A 25,616-nucleotide genomic window follows, 5' to 3' on the forward strand; every position below is an offset into this window, starting at 1 on the left:
CCATGCAGTTCCTCTGCCACCTTCCCCAGGCCAGCTTGGGCTTACATTCACGCTCCCCCAGGGGAGGAAAAACAAACCAAACAACAACAACAAACCCAAAACACCAGTGGGGGTTCAGTGGGCCCCGCCTGAGGGCTTTTTTATTGTTATAATTATTAAACATGCTAAAGTCACATAGAGTGGCTGTTTTGCCCTGACTCCACAGTGGGGTGGCTGAGAATTATAGGGGTGTCATTTGGCTCACACGGAACAGGGGGTGGGGTGGGGGGGCGACTAGAGATGGGGACGGGATGGGTTAAGAGGTAGGCAGGTTAGCGAAGGCCAGATTGCCCCTCACGTAGTATTTATTTCACAATAGCACATCGCCTCAGACATGTTGTCCTCCTCTGCTTTTCTTTCCTTCTTAAATGTCTGTTAGTTTTCATTTCATTCCTACGGCCCCTGGACCTTCTGCCATCTCTGGCTCCTCTGATCTCAGTCTGGACGATGAAGGAAGCTTTTCCTTGCCCCTACCAGCCCCAGTTTTCTTTCCTTCGAAAGAATCTACTCAGCATGCACTAATGTATTAAGCTTCTTTGTTTGCTGCAGGGATAGGTTTTTTGGTTTTGTTTTTTTTTGTTTTTTTTTGTTTTGAGACAGGGTCCCTCTATGTAACCCTGGCTGGCTGGGAATTCACCTCGTTGACCAGGCTGGCCTTGAACAGAGATCCATTTGCCTCTGCCTTCCCAGTTCTAGGACTAAAGGCATGCACCACCACACTCTGCAAGCTCCTTGATTTAGGGCTGCCCAGAGGGAAGGCAGCTGCGCCGTGACTGAATCACGGGAGATGGGAGGGGTGGTGCAGCAGGATCTGAAGTGTTGCCTGGAGGGTGAATGTTGCAACTGGCAGAGACTACCTTTACTCCACCCTGAGACTCTTCTGCGTTCTTCTCCTCCTGCCCTGAGCACTAGGGGTTTAGTCAACCTCTAAACCTTTCGTTCTCCGAAGGAGAGTGATCCCACTTAGCCTAATGACTACTACCAACTGGAGTCTTCATCTTCTCACGTCCTTGTGCCTCTCTCTACTACTGTGATGGCTTAAAGAAGCCTGAGAAAAGGATCTACAAAGGTTAAGCTTGCCTCTGGGAGAGGCTGGAGGGATAAAGGGACAAGACACATGAGAGTCAGAGCGGTGGAGGGGAACGAGGAAGTAGAAAGGTGAAGGGAAGGCCCGCCATTCAGGAGCTGGAATCCTTTTTCCTTTTCTGGAATCGCCTGAACTTGCCCTGGATTGCAAGGGCAGCCTTCTCTGTCTCTGGCGCTGTCAGGTCAATGTCAATTTCTTCCTCCTCCTCAGCCTTCTTGATGCTGCCAGCCTTCCCTGTAAACAGTTGGAGACACATTGATGAGTCAACCCAATGATTCCAGACCTTTCCTCCAGATCTCAAACACAGCACTTAGATTCCACTTTTGCCTAGACTCTTTGGGGCCCCCCAGAATTCTCAAGGACTACAGATGACTGATGAGTCTAAAGGTTAGGATGCTAGGATTGGAATTAGCATAGCTACCTCAAAAAGTTTTGTTATTCTTGGATGAAATGGCAAATCGCTGGTTTCTGTCATCACTGATTCCTAAATCTTATAGTACAAATCCCAAGGCAGACTTCCTTCCTTCAAGTTTTAATGGAAAACAGTGGCCTGGATTATCTGATGAGTTTCTTCTTATCACTCAAAAATGTTTTGTTTCGGGGACATGAAGGCTGAAGTGACCACCTCCTAGCCAGGCAGGACTAGTGGAAGGAGGGAAGCAACAACCCACCGACAAAACCTTTGTTCCAAAAATTAACCTGCCTACAAGAAGTTCAGGGATAAAGAGGGAACAGAGATTAAAGGAGTGTCCAACCAATAACTGACCCAACCTGAGATGCACCCCATGGTAGAGAGCCAGCCCGTGATACTATTAATGATGCTTTGCTATGCTTGCAGACAGGAGCCTAACTTGACTGTAGTCAGGGAGGCTCCAGCAAGAAGCGGATCAAGACAGACGCTGGGACTTGCAGCCAAGCATGGGCTGGAGCTACGGGAATCCTGTGGAAGTGTTGGGAGGGGGGAGGGGGGAAATGGAAGGACCTGAAGGAGACAGGAAATGCACAAGGAGACCAAAAGAGACAACTAACCCAGTCCCATGGAAGACTTACAGAGACTGAGACATCAACTAAGAAGCATGCATGGTCTCAACCTAGGCCCTGTGCATATATGTGGCCAATGAGCAGTTTGATCTTCATATGGGGCACCTGTAAAGTAGAGGCAGGGGCTGTTTCTAACATGGACTCTATTGCCTGCTTTTGGATCATTTCCCACTGTCAGCGATGCCTGGCCTGGCCTCAGGGGATGAGGATACGCTCAGTCCTGATGTGACTGGATGAACTGGGGCAGGTTGATAAGGGGAGAGGGAGCTTCCCCTTTTCTGGGGAGAAAGGGAGAGGGGAAAGAGGAGAAGGGGGAGGACTGGAAGGAGAGGAGGGAAGGGCCACCCCTGGGATATAAAGTAAGTAAATTGAAATTAAAAAAAAATAATAAAATATATGTTTTGTTGAGCTAGAGAAATGGCTCAGTGGTTAAGAGCACTTGGTGCTCTTGCACGAGGTCCAGGTTCCATTCCCAGCATCCACTTGTAATTCCAGTTGAAGGGGCTCTGAAGTCTTATGGCCTCTGAGGGCACCTATATGCACAGGGCGCACAAAAACGCACACAGGCACACATACATACATATACCATGTTTAAAAAAACAAATCCTTTTAAATACCTTAATTTTCTTGACATGTGTATATGTCCCATGTGTAGAGATCAGAGGAGAGACAACTTGTGAGTGTTACTTTTTGCCTTCTATCATGTGTGTTCTGGAGATTGAACTGAAGACTTCAGGACTGATTAATAAGCATCTTTTTCCACTGAGCTATCTCACTGGCCCCTTCTCATCATTTTACATGCATTTCCCAAACACTCTAGACTTTACTTGCTAAAATAAAGTGAAAATGCTGATATAATTGCTTCTTGGGAAAAACTAGCAAGAACCTCAAGCCGTAGTAACCCCTTGTTTTACTTGGCCTCACGCCACACTTTGGCATCCATGTCAGGATCTTCTAGATTTACAACTTTTCTTGTATCATATTTCTATCTTCGTTAGTTCTACTAACCGCCTAGCCCAACCATACTCACCTTTTTCCTCAGGGTCGGAGGCTTGGTTGGTTGCTGAGGGTGTTTTTGTGTTAAGCTGGAGGAAAAGAATAACAACGTGAGATTCACATGAAAGGATGAAGGTATCGTCCCTTTAGATCTCTTACGCACACTCAAGCTTTCCCACCACCAGGCCTATTTCCCAAGACTTTCGAAGAAGTAGGCAGATCTTGAGATCAGATGGAAGATCATCAAAGCTCATTCAGTAAGCCCAGTATGGTAGAGGATGCTTGTAATCCTAACATTCAGGAGGCCAAGACAAGAGGATTGTCATGAGTTCCAGACCCACTTGGGCCACACAGTGAGCTACTCAATGAGAACTTATTTCAAAAATAATGAACTCAGTGAATATTTAGTGATGGTAGAGAAACTATAGGAAACAAAGCAGATAAAGAAACCAAGAAACCCTGCCTTCACAGAGCTCAATCTAGGGATATTCGGCAAACAGGTGACCACAGTATGAGATGGTAAAAAGTACTAGCGAAAAGACAAGGTGGGGATGTGATGAATGCTAGGTAAGGATAGAGGAACAGGCCTTTACATAGTTGTCAGGAAAAGTCCATCAGGACAACTATGGAGGTAACTTTTTTTTTTTCTTTTAAGTGTTGGGGATTGCATTCAGGGCTCATGGATTCACGTCATGCATGCTAGACAATTGCTTTACCACTGAACTAACCCTGGAAAATCACCAACCCTGGAAATTTTTTCTGAGAGGTGGCATTTGAGCAAGAAGCTACAGGAAGTAAGCGGTAAAGGCTGTGGGTAAAGGCTGTGGCAAGACCCTGGGGCAGAAGTATGATGAACTTCTTGAAGAGCAGCAAGATCAGGGATGGCTGAAGTGCAGAGAGGAAAGGTTGAGGGATGGAACTGAGATCAGGCCTAGCCATAGATGGGAGCAAATTATATAGGGCCTTGGGGAGACTTATTAAGGGATTTCATTTACTACAGGTAGAAGCCATTGGAGAACTCTGATTTGCATGAAAGAGGAAGCAGAAAGCCCACGAAAGGGCTTCAGTAAGCCAAGTGAGAGAAGGTGGTAGCTTGAATCAGAACAGTGGCAGTGAAGGGGTTATGAGGATTTAGAACCATGACCAAGGTAATTTGTTGGGGGTTGGTCTGATGCTTGTATTTTGATGCTAATTACTGGCCCTCAAGATCTTGTTACTGCCTGAATAAACCTATCCTTGTTATGTAAACCTGCCTAAGACATCATACCTGATTGGTTGATTAAAAGCCTAAAACCTGGGCAGGACAGAATGGGGTGGGCGTGGCTAAGGTTCCCGGGCTTTGGGTTCAAGAGAATCACCGGAAACAGCCAGACAGGAAGAGAGGAGGCAGGAGGATGCCACGATGGGTTTGTGTGGAGCAGGAACCATGTGGGCCGGGAGGAAGGACTCCAAGGATGATGTTGATGGAGAAACACTAAGAAAAAAGATATAAGCAGGTATCTTAGGATTATGAATGGAAGGTAGCCCAGTTATGGTCAAGGTAGACGTCATTGGACGGGGGCTGGGATTTGGATGGTGAGGTTATTGAGACAGCGTAGGTAGAATGTCTGCCCAGTCTAAGATAGCTAAGGCAATTACAAAATTTAACAGGTGTCTGTGTCTTCTTTGATTGTGACAGTGGGTTAAATAATTCCGCCGTGAAAATTATAGGGCAAATGATAAATAACATTATTTAGCCCAACACCCATTTTAATTTGCTACAGCAGTGACTCTAATTGGAGAAGTGGTATTGTCATAAAGTGGGAGTCAAGAGTGACTCCTGAAGTAGCCTGACCAACAGGGGGGGAAAGGAGTTCCCATTTCCTGCTACAGAGAAGACAACCAACAGAATGGATTTTAGGGAGAGGATCAGGAGGGGGTTTTGTTTGTTTGGTTTGGTTTGGTTTTTTATGTCGCTGTTTTTTGTTTGTTTGTTTGTTTTGTTTTGTTTTGTTTTGAACCAGTTTGGGATATCTTTTAATCATCCAAGAAGAGAAGTTTCTTGTTTGTTGCTTGTTTGACTCAGGGTCACAGTACAGACAAGGCAGCTCTTGAACTGATCCTACCTCCAGCCCTTCACCTCCCAAGTGCTGGAATGACAGGTGTGTGCCACAATGCCCCTTTCTTTACCATGTTTTTGACAAAGACGGGTTTATTGTGGCTTACAGATTAAGAAAGGACACAGCCCATCATGGCGAGGAGCCATGGCGGCAGAAGCATGGGCAGCTGGTCATGCTGCATCCTCTCCACCATGTTTTTAAGGAATTGGAGGGTGTTGTTTGGTTGCTTGGTTTGCTTTGGTTTTTCAAGACATGGTTTTTCTGCATAGTCCTGGCTTTCCTGGAACTCAATCTATAGACCAGGCAATGAACTCACAGAAAGCCACCTGTCTCTGCCTCCTGGGTGCTGGGATTAAAGGTGTGTGCCACTACCACTTAGCTTTTAAGGGTTTTTTCTGAGATTAAACTACAAAAAAGAAAGGGAAAGCCATGAGGGAAATTAGAAGGGTCTTACGTCAGTCTAAGCATAACAGTGGGCTTTAGACTAGGATCATAGTGACTAAGTGAGAGAACATATTCAGACTTCAGAAGTTTCATAGTAACATATGCTAGAGTTGCTGGCGCAATTTTGAGTATAGAGAACTCTATGAAAGACATTTCTCTTTAAGGACAGCAGGACTGGACAACACTTCGGGATGGATATGTGACTGTGGAAGGTGTTTGTTAAGGGAGTGCTGATGGAAATTTTAGTAGAGGAAAAAAAATTGATGATGGTAGAGAGAAAGGATAATTATAAGAGTAAGGTCTTGAATAAGCGAGGAAAAAATGGATACAGTAGACAAGTGGAGGGTTAGCCTTAGATAGGGGTATTAACACAGCATTTACAGACAGGAATGAAGGCATGGGACAGGTGCAAGCAGGGTGACAGTTGTAGACATTTTCTACTACATGTTTCTATCTTTTCAGTGAAACAAGAAGGGCAGTTGTCACCTGAGAGTTAAGGGGCAAGAAATGGTAAAAGGTCTGATGAAAGATGAAAATGAGTGAAACAGTCTCCTAAGAAAGTGAGTGATAGATGTGATACAGAAGGAACACCAGAAGGTTCAAGAGCCCTCTTGAGGTTGAGGGCCATAGATTTAAAGTGAAATCAATCAAGACATTGTCTTATCTTTCAAGGTAAGTGTCAAGGTGTCATACCTGGAGCAAAACCAACCTAGACAGGGAAGGATTTGTTTCGGCTTTATATAGTTCCACATCACAGTCTATCACTGATGACTCTCAAGGCAGGAACTGAACTCAGGCCCTGAGGCAGAGCCCATGGAGGAGAGCGGCTTAGTGGCTTGCACAGCCTGCCTTCTTACAGAACTCAGAAGTGGCACCACCAACAGTGGCCAGTCCCTCCCACATCAATCAAGAATAAACTCTGGGCAGAGTGCAGGGAATCTTGAAAGAAGGGGGAGATAGACTGGAGGGGACAGGAGTGCCACAAGGAGACCAACAGAACCAAAAAAATCTGGGCACAGGGGTCTTTTCTGAGACTCATACTCCAACCAAGGACCATGCATGGAGATAACCTAGAACCCCTGCAAAGATGTAGCCCATGGTAGTTCAGTGTCCAAGTGGGTTCCATAGTAATGGGAACAGGGACTGTCTCTGACATGAACTCAGTGGCTGGCTCTTTGATCACCTTCCCCTGAGCGGGGAGCAGACTTACCAAGCCACAGAGGAAGACAATGCAGCCAGTCCTGATGAGACCTGGTAAGGTAGGGTCAGATGGAAAAGGGGAGGAGGACCTCCCCTATCAGTGGACTTGGGGAGGGGCATGGGAGGAGATGAGGGAGGGAGGGTGAGATTGGGAGGGAACAAGGGAGGCGGCTGCAGCTAGGATATAAAGTGAAAAAAACTGTAATTAATATAAATAAATAAATAGATATATGATACCAGTTTGCCCACAGGACAATCTGTTGAAATGACCTTCCCTCACATTAATGAAGGTGTGTCCCTGCATTTTCAGTTGTTAATTCAGTGCTGGCTAAAGCTAAGTGTCAGCAGGATTTTGGACCATCACCGGTTTTCTATTTGTAAATGCTTGTCCTTCTTCACCTGCCAAAGGGCGACCTGTAAGAGATGTATCAGGTGTTGTCTTGCTGCTGATGTGTTCAGATTGGAATGTGCCTTTTTGTATACTAAAATGCTGACAGCCCCAGAGCTGGGGCAGGAAGTACAGGGGCTGGACTTTGGGCAGGTAGAGATGGCAGGAGACTCAAGGAGACATGGAAGGGAACAAAAGGAAGATGGAACAGACAGTGAGATCCACATGGAAAGATGGAGTAGAGGAAAAGTCAGCTTAAGTTTAGCTCAGAGTCTGTTCCAGGAAAAGGCTGACAGCTTTAAACCACACAGAAGTCTCTGCCTCCTAATTAAAGGACAAGTACGAAGCCCACAATAACAGTCCGGTGGGGGCACTTTCTCAGTTGAATCTCTCTTTCAAAATGACTGTAGCTTGCATCAACAGGGGGGAGATAAAACAGGTAACTAAACAATAATTATTGAGCATCTGTTACTGTGTGCCGAACTTACCCTATTAATTAATTCTCTGAGCTGTCACCCTGTTTTATAGCTGAAGAAACAAGCTTAGAAGAATGTTCTGGATCTCACCCAAGGCCAGATAACACAAACAGAAAAAGGTAGCCCTGGCTTTGGAACATAGGGAGACTGTCTCCTCACTCCACAGTATTTTCACGTGCTGACACAGAACGCTAGTGTGGTAATAATGACTGCGCTACTGAGGGCATGTAGATGCACATTCTTTCAACTCTGGTAACCAGATTCTAATAAAAAGTTATGAGGATCTGGATGTGGAAACATGGGCTCTAATCCCAGCACTTGGGAGGGAGTTCAAGGTAGCCTTCAAAATACAGCAAGTTGTAAGGAAAAAAAAAAGGAATTCTCCTTTGACATGCCCATGCCCTCAATCTTACTTTATTCCTGAACACTTTTTTGTCCATTAACCCTAGTGCTTAAAGTCTATATTAATTGTTATCATTATTATTGGTTTTTCGAGACAAGGTTTCTCTGTGTAGTCCTAGCTGTCATAGAACTTGCTTTGTTGAGCAGGCCGGCCTCAAACTCACAGATCCACCTGCCTCTGCCTCCTGAGTGTGAGTGTATGTGTGCCATGGTGCATTGTAGGGGTCCAAGGACGACTTTCAGGGGTCAGTTCCCTCCTTCCACCGCGGGTTCCGAGGACAGAACTCAGGCTGCCTGGCTAGCTAGCACATCAAGTGCTTTTACCTCCCGAGCCGTCTCTCTAGCCCTTCCAACTTTTAGTTAACCCCCACTCCGTCTCTATACAAACAAACAAAAATGAGAAAGCAACTTACAGTTAAAAACTCTTACGGAATAGTGAAACACAAACTTGGGATAGCTCAGGTAGTCAAGGGTTAGCTTTGCACGCACGAAGACGGAGTTTAATACTCAGAGCCAACACGAGAAAGTGAGGCACGCTCCCACACTTCTGTGGTCGCAGGAGACGGGTGGATCTTGCTGGGCAGCCAGCAAAGCCACTTGTCAGGTTTCAGGTTGGCAAGAGGCCATTTCCCACCTCATCCCACCGTAGGCAGATGGTGTCTTCGGAATGATGTCTCAACTGAGGGTGTCCTCCGGTCTCTACACGCATGCGCATAGGTGAGAACTCTGGAGTTCTGGGTTCTTTCAAAAACACAGAAATGTTATAAGATGGTTTTACTCCCAGGTGTGGGGACATGGGGGCTGCTTTGCGGCAGCTGACAGGGGCGTGGCTCTGGCAGGGGCGTGGTTTTGTCAGCTACCGACAGTTTCTATGAGCTTGTGACCTTTGGAATTCTGGGAGCATCTGGGAGGTTGCCGTTCTTGGCGGGTTGGTGGTTGGGTGAGGTTGGTTGTGATTTGCCAAGTAGTTGTGTGCAAAGAAACCACAAGAAGAATTAGATACCCTGACAGTGAAAGGTCAAACTTTCACTCGACGCCCCTAACCAGCAGGAACTAGTCTGATGACAACATTCCCCCTTTCCTTTCTATCCCTTTTTATCTCCTATCTAGTGTTAGGGGGTTAATAAGGTGAAGACGGGTGGACGAGAGAAAGGAAAGTAGCAAATGCTGGCCACACACACACATGTGAGCATGCACAAATCAACATGAACCCCCCCACACACACTTACTCAAGTAGTGATATACTTATGGAGGTGCAAACCTTTAATCTTAGCACTCAGGAGGCAGCGCTGGTGGCTCTCTGTGAGTTCGAGGCCAGCCTGGTCTACATAGTGAGTTCCAGGACAGCCAAGGCTACACAGTAAGATCCTGTCTCAAAAAAAAAAAAAAGTCAAAGGGTTTAGTTCAGCCATAGATTATGTACTTAGCATGTTCAAGGCCGTAGTTTTGATTCTGAAAACCAAACAAACAATAATAAACTGATTATTTATTTGTGGGTAGTTTTGAATAGACTCATACATTTGGATGCGTAGGAAGTAGCACTACTGGAAGGTTGGCCTTTTGGAGTAGGCGTGGCCTTGTTGGAGGAAGGGTGTCACTGGGGGTGGGCGTGAGTTTCAGAAAGCTCACATCAGGGCCAGTATGGCTCTCTCTCTTTCTGCCTGTAGATCAGGACGTCGCTCTTAGCTACTGCTCCAGCTCCTGCCTGCATGTTGCCATGCTCTATGCCATGATGATAACGGACCAGACCTTTGAAAATATAAGCAAGTCCCCAAATAAATATTTTCTCTTATAAGAGTTCCTGCTGTCCTGGTGTCTCTTCACAGCAATAGAAACTCTAACTAAGACACTGATAGTGTCCAATATTTTTTTAAAGATAGCATATGTTTAGTTTTATATATATATACACACATATATATATATATATATTAATCTGAGGCTGGGGATTGCTTGCTGCACAAGCTTGAGAGGTTGAGCCCAATCCCCAGAAACCACATAAAGAAACAAGGTAAACCCAGAAGAGACAGAAGTAGGTGGGTCTCTGGGGCCCTCTCATCAGCCAGCTTAGCCTGCTGGTTTGTGTCAGGCTACTGAGACCCTGACTTCAACAACTAAAGAAGACAGCACCAGAGAAACAGTGCTCAAGGTGAGCCTGTAGCCTCTACCCACATGCACACCCAGACACATGGATATATACTTATGTCCACTGCAACCTGCATACATACACATAGTACATAAAAAATAAAAGAAAATTTTAACATCTGAGGCTGGATATGAAGACACAAATGTATAAGCCTTACACCTGGGAGGCCAAGGCACGAGGACTACACATGCCAAGCCAGAGGTGTAGAGTGGATTTGAAAGCAAGAGTCTCTTGTAGACCAGACAGAAGAGCTTCTATGGGACGAAGGATTATTCTTTTTTTTTTTGAAACTCTAGAATGACTGACCCACCGTCATTATTCTTCTTCTCTTTGATCTTTTTGAAGCCTCAAAGCTGTCCCCAGGGACAAACCTCCTCAGAGCCACACCTCCTAGTCCTTTCCAAACAGTTCCATCAATTGAGAACCAAGGATTCAAACATGAGAACCCCTGGGGACCATTCTCGTTCAATCCACACAGCCCCCAGTTGGTGTCGCTTTCTGGAGGAGGCTCAAGAAATGAGGCCTTGTTGGGAGAAGTGTGTCACTGGAGGTGGGCTGATGTTAACAGTTTAAAGACTTACCATTTTCTAGTTCTCTCTCTCTCTCTCTCTCTCTTCTTCATGTTCCTGGTTCAAAGTGTGAGCCTCGGCCTCTGCTCTCAGCATCTGCTTCCTAACACCCGCTGCCTCTACTCCACTATAATAGACTCTAGCCCCTGGAACCATAAGCCCAAATAAACTCATTCTTCTGTACGTTGCCCTTGGTCAAGGTGTTTTATCACGGCAATAGAAACATAACTAATATAGGATGTTTGCTCAGCTTCTCTTCTCGTGTCAGGGGATCTGGACCCAAATCCTCTAAGCAGGAATATGTGCCAGGGCTGAACCACACGGGCTGCCATTTTCCCTCTGCCCAGCCAGCGTCCCTCTTTCCTGAGCCTGTTCTGGCCCTGGAATAGAACAGCGACTGTGATCTGGTTCCCCAGGGGTTTCTAGCTCCATTTGGGTTATATTTATGAAAGGTCATAAACGTAAGATCAAGAGTTTCCATTGGTGAGGCCAGAAAGGAGGACTGTCAGGCCCCCACTGCTCACAGCGCCCCTTGAAATCTTCCTCACCCCATCGGTTGAAGAGTGCCAGGGACTCTTCCTGCCCTGCCTCCCTCTATTCTTTCTAGCCAGGTCTCAAAATAGGTACCGTGGGCACTGCATTTCTAGATTTAGCTGTTTGTGACTTACTGGGGGTAGGGACCGTTGGACTAGCCTCTATATGGTACTCAGTTGCTCGCTGGTCCCTGTCCTCTGCCTCAGTGCTCTGGGTTGTTTTCTAGAAAGTCATCAGCTTTATATGAACCAGGATGGTCTGGCCAGTGAACAGGAAGGCGATCAGACTATCCAAACTTCAAGTTCACCTGGTGTGTGTGTGTGCTCCAAAGGAGCAATGTCAACTCAAGAGCTGTAACAGGTCTGTTTCTGAGCCTTTTCATAGCCCCTCATTCTAGGCACGTGTTGATCACAACCTCTCAGGTGTCCTTCTGCTTCCAGATTAGAACAATGGTAAAATGGTTCAGGAAAACCTTCCCTTCCTCACAGCCGTGTTTCTCAACCTGGCTAATGCTGCTGCCCTTTAATATAGTTCCTCATGTTGTGGTGAGCCCCCCCCCCCAACCATAAAATTGTTTTTGCTGCTACTTCATAACTGTAATTTTGCTACTGTTAGGCATTATAATGTAAGTATCTGTGTTTCCCAGTAGTTAGGTGACCTCTCTGAAAGGGTCATTCAACCCCAGGGGGTCCCAACCCACAGATTGAGAACCACTGCATTACAGGCTCCAACTAGGAGAACTGGCAGAAGCTAAGGACTTGGGAATGCTAGCTTACCTTGTTACTGATAATCACAGAGATGATACCACCATCTAATGCTTCTGTGCGTGCTTTAATAGCACTAACATGCTGACTCATTCTAACAGCTCCAGAAAACAGGCACCGCTATTCTCATTTTTCAAACCAAGCACGGAGGTCAACAGTGTTTTAATTTTAAAAATTTTTTTGGCCTAAGCTCACACAGCTAAGAAACAAGGTCAGGATTTGAAGCCAGAAAGGCAGTCTGGCTTTAGAGTCCAGGCTCTCGAACGTTATGTTATGTACTATCTAGATCTCTAAGTTTACTTGGAGCACACATACGCACCCACAGGCGCTTGAGGGAGAAATCTAATGGGAATGACTTGACTATACAAGTTATCTATACAATGGAGCAATCCCCAGGTGGGAAGGAAGATCTTTAGGATCATGATTAAATCCCATACTCACAATCAAACAGCTGACTCCAAAGTACAGCCAACTCAATCCACAATCCAAACACCTTCACCTACACTCTCCAGGGAATAATGGGATTTATGCTCTCATTCTGGAGCAATCCCACATGCTATGTGAGGACTTGATCCCAGACCACACATGCTCACTCCGATTCTTGCTCTGCTTGCTCATCTGACCACCTTGGTATCGGGCTTGCTCCGTGGGCCTCCTCACACACCAAACTGACACCCAGGGACTAACCATAGTCTTCACTCACTGGGCCCTTCAGAGTCTGAGAATTTCGTGTGCAAGATCATCCTACTCTTTTCCACAGCAAATGACTCCCTTGCTTATATTCAAAACTATTGTTCCGGTTCCAGTGAGCTTAGTGTTTGGTTCAGGGAGGTGTCATTGCTCACACAGGACTAATTGTTTCCACTCCTCGGTACCAAACACTAATTAGCAAGGGAAACCCATCACATCTTGCTTTCCCTAGAGAACTCGAGTTTCTTCCCCTGCCTACCTTCTGTAGTCCTTTCCTTCATTCCCTCCTCTGGGCCTGATGTATTCCAATGTTCCATTCTATCATCTCGACAGTAAGTGCCAATTCCCTATGAGTATTGTTTTGTTTCCTCTGCAGCCCAAAGTTGTGGACTCGGCCCTCCCACAGGAGAACAGAAGACAAAGGCCTATGGGTTAGGGGAGTTTTTGTTTTTTGTTTTTTTCTTTAGGTTTTAAGTTACAGATGGGGGTTATCTTCTTTCTCTAGTATTTCCCTCCAGAAAGTTATCTGTCCGTTTTAAAGTTTCCTCCAAATCCCAACACAGGAAAACATAGCATACTTTTGCCGATCTTCACCTTTCAGATGAGGTTTTTATCCCATCTGAGCTCTCAGTCTCATCCCTTCTCTTTCCCAGAAGTCACGACAATCAGCTTCTTTTTCTCTCAATAACTCCCCTTCTCTCTCTGCCTGCCCTCCCTTCTCCTCCATTTTTTGATGTGAATTTCTTTTCCAAGTACCATTAGAGTGAAAAGAAGCAGGGCAGGCCTGGGACCAAGGTCTGAGGCACAATAATATTAAAAGGGAAGGTCATTATAGTAAAAGAAATAAACCAGACTCAGAAAGACAAATAGCAGGTTTCTCTCACATGCATATTCTAGACTTTGGGGGGGTAGGGGGGCTGAGCACAAGAGAGATGAAAATAGAAAGGGGACCATGAAGGAGAGGAAGAGATCTTAAGAAAATAATGAAATACATATGACATGAAAGCAGATGGGGAGAGTCTGGGGGCAGGAAGGACATGAGAGATCTTCTTTTCAACAAACAGTAAGGGAAAATTGCACAGTCATTTGCAAAACTAAGCAAAAGAAACCCACCTCAAACTATACCTTGAACCTTACAGAAATCAACTACAAATAGACATAAAACCTAAACTTTCAAGAAGAGGAGAAAGTTTGAGGTCAGCTTGCTCTATCTAGCAATGGAGGCCTACCGCACTGCATGGAAAAGAACAGCAGCAGCCACAATTAAGTGTGAGACTTCAGAACAAAGCATAGGGGGGAAGGTTTTTGCAACCTTAATATGTAAAAACATCTCTTAGCTGTACTAAAAGCAAAACTCATAGAAAAGTATTATAAACTGAATTTTTTTAAGAGGAGAGACGAGTTAAAGGCAGAAAGAAAATATTTACAAATCACAAATCTGATAAAGACCTTGTATTCCGGAATTTTTTGTTGTTGTTTAGTTTGGGGTGTGGCTTTTATTTTATTTATTTATTTTTTAAGCATGCTCTTACACTGTGTCGTTCGAGCTGATATCAAACTCATGTGATCCCCCTTAACCTTCCGGCAGGCCTGAGTCACCATAGAATACATTTTTAAACAAACTTTAAAAACTTACTGGAGCTAGAGAGATGACTCTGTGGTTAGGGGTGCTTGCTGATCTAGCAGAGGACCCAGGTTCTGTTCCCAGAGCCCACAGGTCAGCTCACAAGCATCAGCAATTGCAGTTCTGCACAACCTAGCATCTTCTTCTGGCCTCCTCAGATGCCAGGCAAGCTCACGGTTCTCTTGTATACCTGCCAGCAAAGCGCTCGTATACACAAGAAAATCAGTCTTCAAAGGGAGTGCGGGAGACTGCAGAGGCTGCTCAGTGGTTAAGAGTGACGTCTGCAGCCAGGTGTCATGGCACATGCTTCTAGTCTCAGCATTCAGGAGGCAGAGGCAGGCATAGCTTTGTGAGTTCAAGACTGGCCGACTGGCCTGGACTACGGCCAGAACTACATAATAGAGAAAGACTCTCTCTCTCTCTCTTTTTAAGAAAACCAACCAACCAACCAAACCAAACAAACTGGCTGCCAATTCCCAGGACCACCCTTCCCTCACCCACCCCACCTCCTGAAAAAAAAAAAAAAGTAACAAAAGTAAACACAAGATAATTGTACCCAATCATGGTACTACCTACCTCTAATCTCAGCACTGAGGCAGCTGAGTCAAGATCAAGAGTTCCAAGCCACCATGGGCTATATAATGCAACCTTGTCTTTTTTTTTTTTTTTTTTTTTTTTAAAAAAAAGAAAGCACAAAGAGAAAAAGAAAAAAAAAAACACTAAAATCCAAAAATTATTGTATGAGTTAACATTGTCTTGGCAAAGCAGCTGAAGATAGCCCACATAGCAGTAACTTAACGGCTTCCCCTCCGCCACTAGTGGGGAGTAGGGACCCCATAACTCAACTGTTACACAGAATCCACTCCCCCTCCCCTTTCCATTGTTTCTTTTCTTCCTTTGTCTCTTTCCCCTTTAGTGGTGTAACCACAGCAACTATCATCCCCAGGAGAGGAAGACACCATCACCTCTGCTCTTTTCCAAGCAGTAAGTTAAAACCAGTTTTGGGAAGGGTAAACTATTCAGCCTTTCCCACACTCTTTTCCACACTCCTGGCTCTTTAAAGAGGGAGCACCGATGGTTCCTAACAGCAAGAATCCTTTCATCGCACCTGGGCCAACTGCATGCTGCATTTGCATGACATGACTTGGGGGCTGTACAAATAAAAACACACAAATTCTAGCACCACTACAATCACTCGCTTTTATGAACAGCCACAGATACCCACAATTCTGTCTCTGTGGACCAGGGCAGAAAATTTAAAAAGAGCTCAACGAAGCCTAAAAAAAAAAAAATTCTAATATAAGCCTTAGAGGCCCCCCCCCATGCCTGGCAGTAGAGGTGCACGCCTTTAATCCCAGCCTTGGGGAGGCAGAAGCAGGAAGATTTCTATGATTTCAAGACTAGCCTCGTCTACAGAACGAATTCAATGACATCCAGGGCTACACAGAGAAACCCTGTCTCAAAAAACAAAAACAAAAATAAACACAAACCACACACACACACACACACACACACACCTTGTCTTTGTATTGACCTTAATCCGAGACTTCACAAACTCCTTTTCGTAAAGGGAGCCTGAAGTGAATGTTTTTCCAGGTGGTGGGAAGAGGCTTTGTTCCTGACCCTCCCCCCGCCCCCTCGGAGGTGTCTCTATGAATGCTGAAGTGTTCTCCCCCAGCGTTAAATGGTAGTCACTGCTACAGGCCCTCACAGAAGCCTCTGGGATCCCGTGCCCCTGCATGACCCCGGACTGCTGTTTTTGGAGTACTGTTGGAACTGTTTCAACTCTTTCAGTGCAGCAACCAGCTGCAGTCCTCAAACAGCTTCGGAAGGACTTGCTCAAGGTCACCCTCAAGATAATAACAGAAAGAGAACTAGGAATCCTTACTCCGGTTTTCTCCATACACACATTCCTCTCCTAATACAGAAAATATAGGCCAGACGCCTGACATCTTGCATGCCGCTTACCACGAGACTAGACCCTGAACAGCACCCGTTCCCTAGTTTGTCCCTCTCCCTTTAGCCACCCCACTCTGTTTCCTGGAATAGCAGTACTCCCTCCCCTAGAGTCGGGGTAGGATTCTTTGTTCATGCCAACTCATGGTATGCAATGAGTCAACAGCCCCTGCCCATTCCCCCCAGCACGGGCTGCCACAGTTTAATGAGCGGTTATTTGTGGCATTCTGCACACAGCTTGGAGCCAAGCCTTTACCCCATACTGAGGAGTAGCGGACTGGGAGAGAGAGAGAGAGAGAGAGAGAGAGTAAAGCCAGAGCTTCATTTATTACTATAATCTTCACCGTGCATCCCACCCATGGTGTTAACGTTCTAAAATAAACATATTAATCCCCCCACAGCCTACAAAGCAAACACTCAGCTGGAGGGCTCTGTGTGGGAGGGAGGCAGCTGCTAAGCACAACAGAATGGTAAATGGCACCTCTTTTCCCCGGGTGGGGGTTGGGAACCAGGTGATGATGGCTGCCGGAGTCACCGAGTGGGAAGCAGAAATCCAGCTTCACGGTTGATGAGGGCAGCTCACCCCTGGGGTATGTGGTAGCTTTATCCTAGTAACACTTCACCTCAGCAGTCAGGAGGCTGAGCCAGGAGGATCTCTTGAGTTTGAGGCTAGTCTGAGCCAACTAATTCTAGGCCAGTTCTAGGCTAGCAATGCAGAAAGGAAAGAAGGAAGAGTGGGAGGGAGGGAGAGAGGGAGAGAGGGAGGGAAGAAGGAAGGAAGCCAGGCTTCAGTAAGTTTGATGAATGAGAAGAACATCACAAGGTCTAATTCATTTGTTTTGGCTTTTTTGTTTTAAGGCTGGGTCTTTGTTTTGTTTTGTTTTGTTTTTGTGTTTTGAGACAGGGTCTCATGTACCTTAGACTATCTTTGAACTCTCTGTGCACTAAACTCCTGAACTTGTTGCTATCACCTCCTAAGCACTAGGATTATAGCACATGCCATGACACCTAGCCATAAAGTCTAGGCTTTTAGGTATTTTATTCAAAAGAGTGCAGATTTCATGCAAAAAAGGGGAGTGGCGTTTGGTGTTGGGTTTACTGATTCTCGTTCATTCTCATCCTCACATTCTCTCTCTATCCCTCTGCATAAGAGCTCATGTAACCCAGCCAGGCCTCAAACTCACTACCTGGACAGGACCTGTTCAGACTTCCTGATCCCCCTGCCTCCAGCTTCTGAGTGCTAGGATTACAGAACCCTGTTCCGTGTAGTACTGGGAATCAAATTAAGGGTTTGTCCATCTACCACCTACCACCTGAGCTACAGCTTTAGCCTTTGTTTGCTTATTCATTTATTTTTGACATGGGATCTCCCTTCATACCTGAGACCAGCCTAGAACTGGCTACGTATAGCCCAAGGGCCCTCAAACTTGTCATCCTCCTGTTTTCACCTCCTAGGACGACAGATGTGTGCCATCACAGAGTCTGCTTCTGACTGAGCTTATCATGAGCATACATGCATGTCTGTGTGTGTGTGCATATATGAGTGTGGATTATACATGTGGTGAGTGTGCGTATACATGTGTGTATGTGCATGTGATGGTGGGAATGCACCCTTAAACATCATTCTTCAGGAGCTGTCCACCTAGTCTTTTTTTTTTTTAAGATTTATTTATTTATTTCATTATGTATACAGTGTTCTGTCTGAGTGTACATCTGAACACCAGAATCGGGCAGTAGATTTCATTATAGATGGTTGTGAGCCACTATGTGGTTGCTGGGAATTGAACTCATGACCTCTGGAAGAGCAAGCAGTGTTCTTAATCTCTGAGCCATCTCTCCAGCCCCCACCTAGTCTTTTGAGACAGGATCTCCCACTGAACAGACCAGGCTGACTGGGATCCCTTGTCTCTACCTTCCCAAAACTAAGATTACAAGTGCACGCTACTTTTTTCATTGTTTTTTTTTTTTTTCCATGCTGGTTTTGGGGGTGAAATTCAGGTCATAGGCAAACACTTTACTAACTGAGACATCTCCCCATTACCTCCACCCTTAGCTCATTCTTGCAGGTTTATCCAAGCCATTTTGAGGATCAGATCTGCTGTAGGAATTTAGAAAATTGTGCAGATGACACCCTGGAATCCCAAGAAGTTTTCATCTCTTACTTCCCAGTTAATCACCCTTGGCTCCCCTGTTCTGCCTTTCTTCTCCCGCAAAGCTGTTGTACTTCTTGCTTGGAAGCCAATTTGTCATGTGGAGGAAAACTAAACAGCCAGAGCCTGTCTCGTTGTCAGATTTGCCAATTTTACACAGATACATGCTTTTCCACACCGGATCCTCCAAGCCAAATAGAACTGAGAGGGCTGGAGTTATAGTTCAGTGGCAGAGTGCTTATCTTGCAAGAAAATGGCCCTGGGTTCAACCCCATCATCACCAAAGGAAAGAGAGAACTAAGAGAACTGCTCTATAGTTAGATACTTTCAGAAACAAAAACTCTCCTTCTCATCCTTGATGCTCTACAATTATGGAAAAATTAATAACCCAGAAGAAGAAGGCCTCAGGGTTTCTGTTTTCTTCATTCCTATCAATTTACCTACTCTACTTCAGCATATGCCACACACTAAATTTTAAGATGATGTGGCATCATTATGATGGACAGTACCCACAATGCCTAATATGGCAGCTTGAGTAAGAATTGGCCCCATAGGCTCATATATTTGGATACTTAGTTAACAGAGAGTGACACTGTTGGGGAAGGATTAGGAGGTGTGGCCTTGTTGGAAGAATGGTGTCATTGGTAGTGGCCTTGGAGGTTTCAAAAAGCTCACACCAGGCCCAGTGAGGCTCTCTCTCCACACCAGAACCAAAGGGGTGCTCTCTCTCTCTCTCTCTCTCTCTCTCTCTCTCTCTCTCTCCAGATCAGGATGTAACTCTCAGTGACTCTTCCAGCACCTGCCTGCATGCTGCCATACACTCAACCACAATGCTAATGAACTAAACCTCTGAAAACGTGAACGAGTCTCCAGTTAAATGCTTTGTCTTGTAAGAATTGCTGTGGTCCTGGTGTCTCTCCTCACAGCAACAGAACAGTGACTAAGACACCCGGGAGGGCGGGCCTAGCATGTGTGAAGCCCTGGGTTTGATTACAGGCATGGACGGCCTAGAACCTGGCAGAGCAGTGCCTCCTCAGAAGTCCAGTAGTCCAGTACTGGGAAGGTAAGGACAGGAGGATCAGAAGTTCAAAGTCATCCTCAGTCATACACTGAGTCTGAGGCTAGTCTGGGCTACAGTAGACCTCATCTCAGAGCAAGAGGATGCTCCAGGCTGCATGGTGACACACATCAGCAATCCCAGTACTTGGGAGAGAAACAGTATAGAAAGTTCCAGACTGCCCCGAGCTACATGATGGGATCCTATGTCAAACACCAAGGTATATGTGTTGTTGGGGGAAGGGGCTGATGGTAGCTGGACATGGTGGCCCACAGCTCTAATTACTTGGGAGGCAGAAGTAGGACAATTGCAAGTTTAAGGCCAGTATGGGCAACTTAATATAAACCTGTCTCAAAATAACATTTAAAAAAAGGCACTAGATGTGGTGATGAATGCCTGTATTCCTACCCTTTGGGAGGAAAAGGCAGTGAGATGAAGCGGTCAAGGCACAAGTATATGTCTTAATAAGTTAATTAAGTAATTAATTACAATTTAAAGGGGAAAAATAACTTAGTGATACAGTATCTACTCTGGGTTTGCGCTCCAGAACTATAGATATTAAAGCAGCGTGTGAATCAGACTGTTGTATATTCAATGGAGTGACAAGTTAAAGAGTTCTGAAGACAATTCATTTGGAAACAGACATCAGCAGCACTGTTCCCCTTGATTCTTTAGTACTGTACAAACTCAAATAAGACAGGGGCTCAGGCTCCTCAACTGTAATGTGAAAAGACTGGACCAGGTGATCTTTAGAGTGCTTCAGCAAATCTAAGATTCTATCATGAAAATGTCTTGATATTTCATTTTGGGGTTATCCTGGTAAAAGATATATCTGGCTTTCTACCTTGATGAATTTTTGCAAAATGAGGTTTTGTTCTTCTATGATAAACTAGACTTGTGAAAAATGATTTAGGCAGAATTTAGAAAGGTAGATCATAAAAAGCGGAAGTATTCACAGAATGGACACTATGAAAAGACAGCTGTTGACTCATCATCTTCCCTTCAACCAGGATCACAGTCTCCGTCACGTCTGCTGGTTAGGGCCCGCAGACAGGCGGGAAGGATGCATCAAACTCACTACTCCCTATGGCCGCCCACCCCACGGAAACCTGACATTCCGCAAGATAACTGATCGTGGCTGCCATTTGGGAGACTGAGTCACCCCTGTACCCAGATCACAAGATGACAAAACCATCAACTTCTTACGAACCAGAAATTCTTATTCAAGCAGCTAAAGCCAACAACAGAAATGGGTCAGCAAAAAAGGGATGGACCATGCAAGAAGGTTGTGAACCAAATTGTGGTCTCCCTATTTGGAAGACAGATTCTGGAGATAGAAGATATTCTCATAACAAGCAGTCAGTCCTATGCTGTATGTCTAACTTATCAATAATAATTATTATTATTATTATTATAGTGGTAGTAATAACAAGAATAATAAAGCATCAATGGAGAGAGAGAGAGAGAAACTTGGATGGTGAGTTCCCTAACAACTGGCTCACAGAAGATATAATAGAACTACATCGGTCTAAATGTCCTTTGTGGGGAAGGTTGCAGATAAAGACAGATGTACACAGGGAGAAAAAAAAAAAAGTGACTCCCTGAAGAGCAATATCTTGTTTCCATTAGGTAAGAACACCTCAAAAGAATAATAAAGGAGAGGACAGCAGCTTTAAGTTCCTTCCCAACAATCTAGATGATGTGCCCCTTGTCTATCCCCTGCCAGCTAAAACTCAGGACAGGAACTGTGGGCACTGTCACCAGCGATCCGTGACTCCCTCTTCAGCAGAGTAGACGGCTGGACCAAAGGATTCGTCCAGCCGTGTCAGAGATGAGAAATGCAACAGCACCACACAAAACCCTGCACTTGTGCTTCCTGCAGCCAGCTACACCGCATCAAAGGGGATTAGGGGAAAGAGCCCTCGGGGGGCTGAGTGCATCTCCCATACCCAGGCTTCACAGGCTTTAGGGGGGGAAGTTATTAAAGGACGGGAGGCAGACTATGATTCCCAGCGATCAACTCCTGCCTCCAGCTGTGAACACAGACAAGCTGGGGATGAGTCCCCGCAGCTCCTGTGCACAAGAGCATGCAGACACAGGGAAATGCTCCGCTGCAGTACTGAGTGACAGCAGAGAGCCAAGGGAAAGCAGAGCTAGCGGTCCTGCTCAGCAACCCTGCCAGAACCCTTCCCTACACTTTCAGTTACCCTGGTCCAGAGGACACCCCCCCACACACACACACACCTCTAGCTGTTCTTCAGTTGATACGTGAATCTTTTAAACACATCCCAACTCTTCTCATTTCATGCAGTGTCTCTGAAGCAAGAAAATAAGCAGGTGGGGGAGGTGAAACTTACATAAGATTCAGGGTACCTGGCTCTCCTGGCCTGGGCACATCAACTTGACAGAGGGGATCCATGGGGTAGGGATGGAGAAATGAGGAAACTGGAGAGAAATGAAGCCATTTGGAGCCTCCCTAGAGCTGCAGGGCTCCAGGCAACACTTCCGCTTTTTACCATAGTTTCTTACAAGAGGAAGAAAACAGACTGGTTCTTAGCCTGTGGGGAAAGAGAGATCCCCCCTTGGGGCTCTGGTTTAGAAACAGCTGGTCTGTGTATACACCCAGGTGGCTGCCTCTGGATATTATAAATATTCATCCCTGAAGCAAGGCTCTGCTCTGTATTAGGAGGCAGTTGGACGGCTAAATTGCTAGCTAGAACCAGCTTGTTCTGACAGCTTAGGAGGCTGGGCAGTCTTCCACACAGAGTCCCCAGCAAAGGATCCTAGTCTAGCCATTCTGCAGAGCCCCTAATTAAGGCCAGTCAAGTTCAACTGCTGCCTAGGGTGGCCCCAAGATTTCCCTTCCTCAGGCACACACCAAGCTGCTCTCCTTACCATGCAACAGCATTGGAGTCCACTAAATATCGCTTTAAAAGCCCTCTACCAAGTGTCCTATCTGGGGAGCAAGCATGTCTCCTGTCTCCTCATATGCACAAACTAACCACATATCATGTCAGCATAGCCTTCAGATAAACTCCCAGGGGAAATGGCTTGGATTTAAATTGTCAGATTTAGAAGCACAATGAGGAGGAGGAGTGGTTTGAACCCTAGACCTTGGGAGGGGGGGGATGAAAGCCTCCCTTCTCATGTCAGAGCTGGGGAAAGCCAGAGAAGGCCACTCCTTTTATTTTTATTATTATTTTCTTTCAGCAAGACTGTTGTGGTCACAGTCACCGCCAGCCGAGGTGCTGGAAACTACTTTCTTTCCTTTGCAGCCCACCAGACTGGCTGGATTTTCCAGGATATACTCAGTGGACATGGCAACCAAGACAACACAGCAGTTGGCACTAATTGCCTCCCTAGGTGATTAACTTTTGGTAGGAGTCAGCAGAACTACTGAAAATATTCATTCTTCCTATCTAAACTGGGGCCCGGGCTCCAGGGAATTCTCTCTCCCTCCTCTTGTCTCTGTCTCTCTATCTCTCTCTGCCTCTCTGTGTCTCTCCTTTCATTACTGGCAATTGAACTCAAAACTTCACTCCTATCACTGAGAAGCCTTGAGAATTCTTATGCTGGTTTTCTGTAAGAAACTAACTTGAAACATGTGTGCATGCATACAGAGACAGACACAGAGACAGAAAGCAAGAGAGGAGGGGACTCAGATTTCAGACTGGGTGCCTATTGGAGGCTAGGTAGCAGTTAAAGTACTTGACCCATGTGATTTAATCTTTTAGAGCAACCAGTATTACCCTCGTTTTACAGACAGAAAGCTGAAGCACAGCTTAGGTGAGGCACCTAAGGCCGCATAGCTAGTGAGCAGCAGAAGTAGGCACTGGCACTCTGGAGAAACAGACGGAACACAAGGACTAGCTTACTAGGAGAGGGGCCACAGAAGGGAGGCATGAGATGCTGCTGTTTGGACCAACATCATCTGGGAACGACAATCCTTGTCTTATGATACGAAGATCTGCCCAGGATGCTACAAATCAAGTCAGACAACAGGACAGTTCTTCTTTAAAGTCTTACCATGAATAGTGTTCTTTGAAATGAGCCAACCAACCAGTTAACCCATGAACACCACAGAACCCGTCCTAAGGCATCGAAGTACCAGGCACTGCAGAGGGAGGTCTACTCTGAAAGGGAACAGGGAGGCTGGAGGTGCCTTCCTCCACTACAGTACTCATGTTCGGCAGAACAGGTACCCCCAGCGTTCGTTCCTCACTGAAGGAGTGAAAACTGCCACCTGAAGGGGCTTAGGTGGCCAGGGACGGGGCTCTTGTTGGCTGCTGCCTATGGAACGCAAGAACAACACAATCCTAGCAGAAGCTGGCTGGTGAGGGCATCAGGGAAAGCCATGGTAACCTCGGAGCAATAGGAGAGATGCGGAGGACTGGCACCCCAAGGGACAGCTTATCACCCTCAAAGCTCAATTCCCTCCTACAGCTGGCTCGGGTCACCCCTCTCCCCAAAGCACTATTGACAGTTGTTAGGCTAAAAGCACCCCCTTTCCAGCAGCTTCAGGGAGCCAGGAGATGGGGGGGCTTTCCTAGAGGGGCAGTGGCGTCCGCGCATAGAGTACCCCTCGCCTCCAGGGAACCTAGAACCACAGCTTTCTCCTCGCCGCAGCCCTGGCCCGGCGCGCGGGAGGTGTCCGGGATGCCGGAGCCGCACCTCTCACCTCGCTCATCCCGGCGGCCGGACGGGGCGTGGCAGGCACAGGTGAGGCGAGGGGTCCTAGGAGATGCGTCCGTGGAGCGAGAGTTGCCGGGCTCCGGAGCAGACACCCCGGGCAGGGCCGGAGGAGAGAGCGCGAGCCGCTGCTACGAGCTGCCCGAGGCGCCCCGGCTGAGGCTCTGCTCAGGGTACCCCTTCCGAACAGGTCCTGTCAGCAGCAATCCGCGCCTGGACCGGCCCCACCTTTTATAGTGAGCTCCGGTCCCCGCCTCCAGCCCAACCAATAGAAACTCTGCCTACTGCAGACTGACAGCTTCTTGAAGCCAGTGGGGGCAGGCTCAGAAATCTGCTGCATTTCCAAACTAGGGTAAGACAGACAGAGGGAGCTGGAAGGAGGGGGGAGACGGTCGGGGGATGAGAAGACAGAAAACGAAGTAGGAAAACGGTGAAGGAGAAGTCTTAAGTAGCATCTGGAGGACCTGAACTCCGGTCCTCTGGAAGAACAGTAAACGCTCTCGAGCCTTGTGATATCTCTCTAACCTTACATCGTATATCTTTTAGGGGAAAAAAAAATAGGGAAGAAGAAAATAAACAGGTAAATGAACACAGGTTAATGCATGAACCTTCTGATAACTTTAGTTAAATGTGGTTCTGTTTTTCTACCTCGTTTTCATCGCTTTAAGGAAATTCTTTAAATTTTGATGCCCACGATACTTGTTGTTGTAAGACTCTCAGCTTCAGTCAGCCAAACCAGGATAACTTCCAGCTTTCACGGATACCTTCTTTGGTTGATACCTTCACAGCCTGTTACAACTGTAACTACACTTGTCTCAACACCCAAATTCAAATAAGACCTCAAATAGTCTTTTTTTTTTTTTTTTTTTTTTTTTTTTTTTCTAACTCGACTCTCTGTGTTTATGCATTTCCTCCGCTGGGTTAGAAATAAAGAAGGTGGAAAAGAGATGCACCTGAGATCCAGAGCCTCTGATTCTGCTTTTAATTGGAATCTGGTTGCCGCAGTTACTAAAGTTCTAACTAGGCTAGCTCCTACTCACTCGATGCAGCCTACTCCTCTGGAATCTTTCTAATGAACAATTAATTAGCATTGAAAAGGTTGTCATTAGTGAAACAGACCTTAATTCTTAAGCTGCTGTTAAATGAGCTTTGAAATGATAATGAGACTTCAACATCTAGGTTAGGGATCGGCTAGCCTTCCCAGATAACAATCAAATAATGAAAGTTTTTTTCTTTGTAAGATATATGTAGTCTCTCTATATGAGCCA

The 25,616-nt window shown here is 46.0% G+C and overlaps 1 protein-coding gene across 1 annotated transcript; it reads right to left on the reverse strand.

Moving 5' to 3' along the window:
* Positions 1–113: 113 nt before the first annotated feature.
* On the reverse strand, positions 114–24,574 carry Pcp4l1 (Purkinje cell protein 4 like 1). The gene is made up of 3 exons (XM_021647144.2): positions 24,338–24,574; positions 3,198–3,252; positions 114–1,360 (listed from the first exon to the last, which is right to left on the reverse strand). Exons 1-3 carry the CDS (start codon positions 24,344–24,346, stop codon positions 1,218–1,220), a joined length of 207 nt encoding a protein of 68 aa, XP_021502819.1. The 5' UTR covers positions 24,347–24,574; the 3' UTR covers positions 114–1,217.
* Between the last annotated feature and the right edge of the window lie 1,042 nt (positions 24,575–25,616).

The sequence above is a fragment of the Meriones unguiculatus genome, chromosome 11 (genome assembly GCF_030254825.1).
Source record: "Meriones unguiculatus strain TT.TT164.6M chromosome 11, Bangor_MerUng_6.1, whole genome shotgun sequence".
In the NCBI taxonomy this organism is placed as follows: Eukaryota; Metazoa; Chordata; class Mammalia; order Rodentia; family Muridae; genus Meriones; species Meriones unguiculatus.

Coding starts and splice junctions, on each gene's coding strand:
- Pcp4l1 (XM_021647144.2), bottom strand. Junction 1,361..3,197: donor CTCCGACCCTGAGGAAAAAG/GTGAGTATGGTT, acceptor AACTGTTTACAG/GGAAGGCTGGCAGCATCAAG.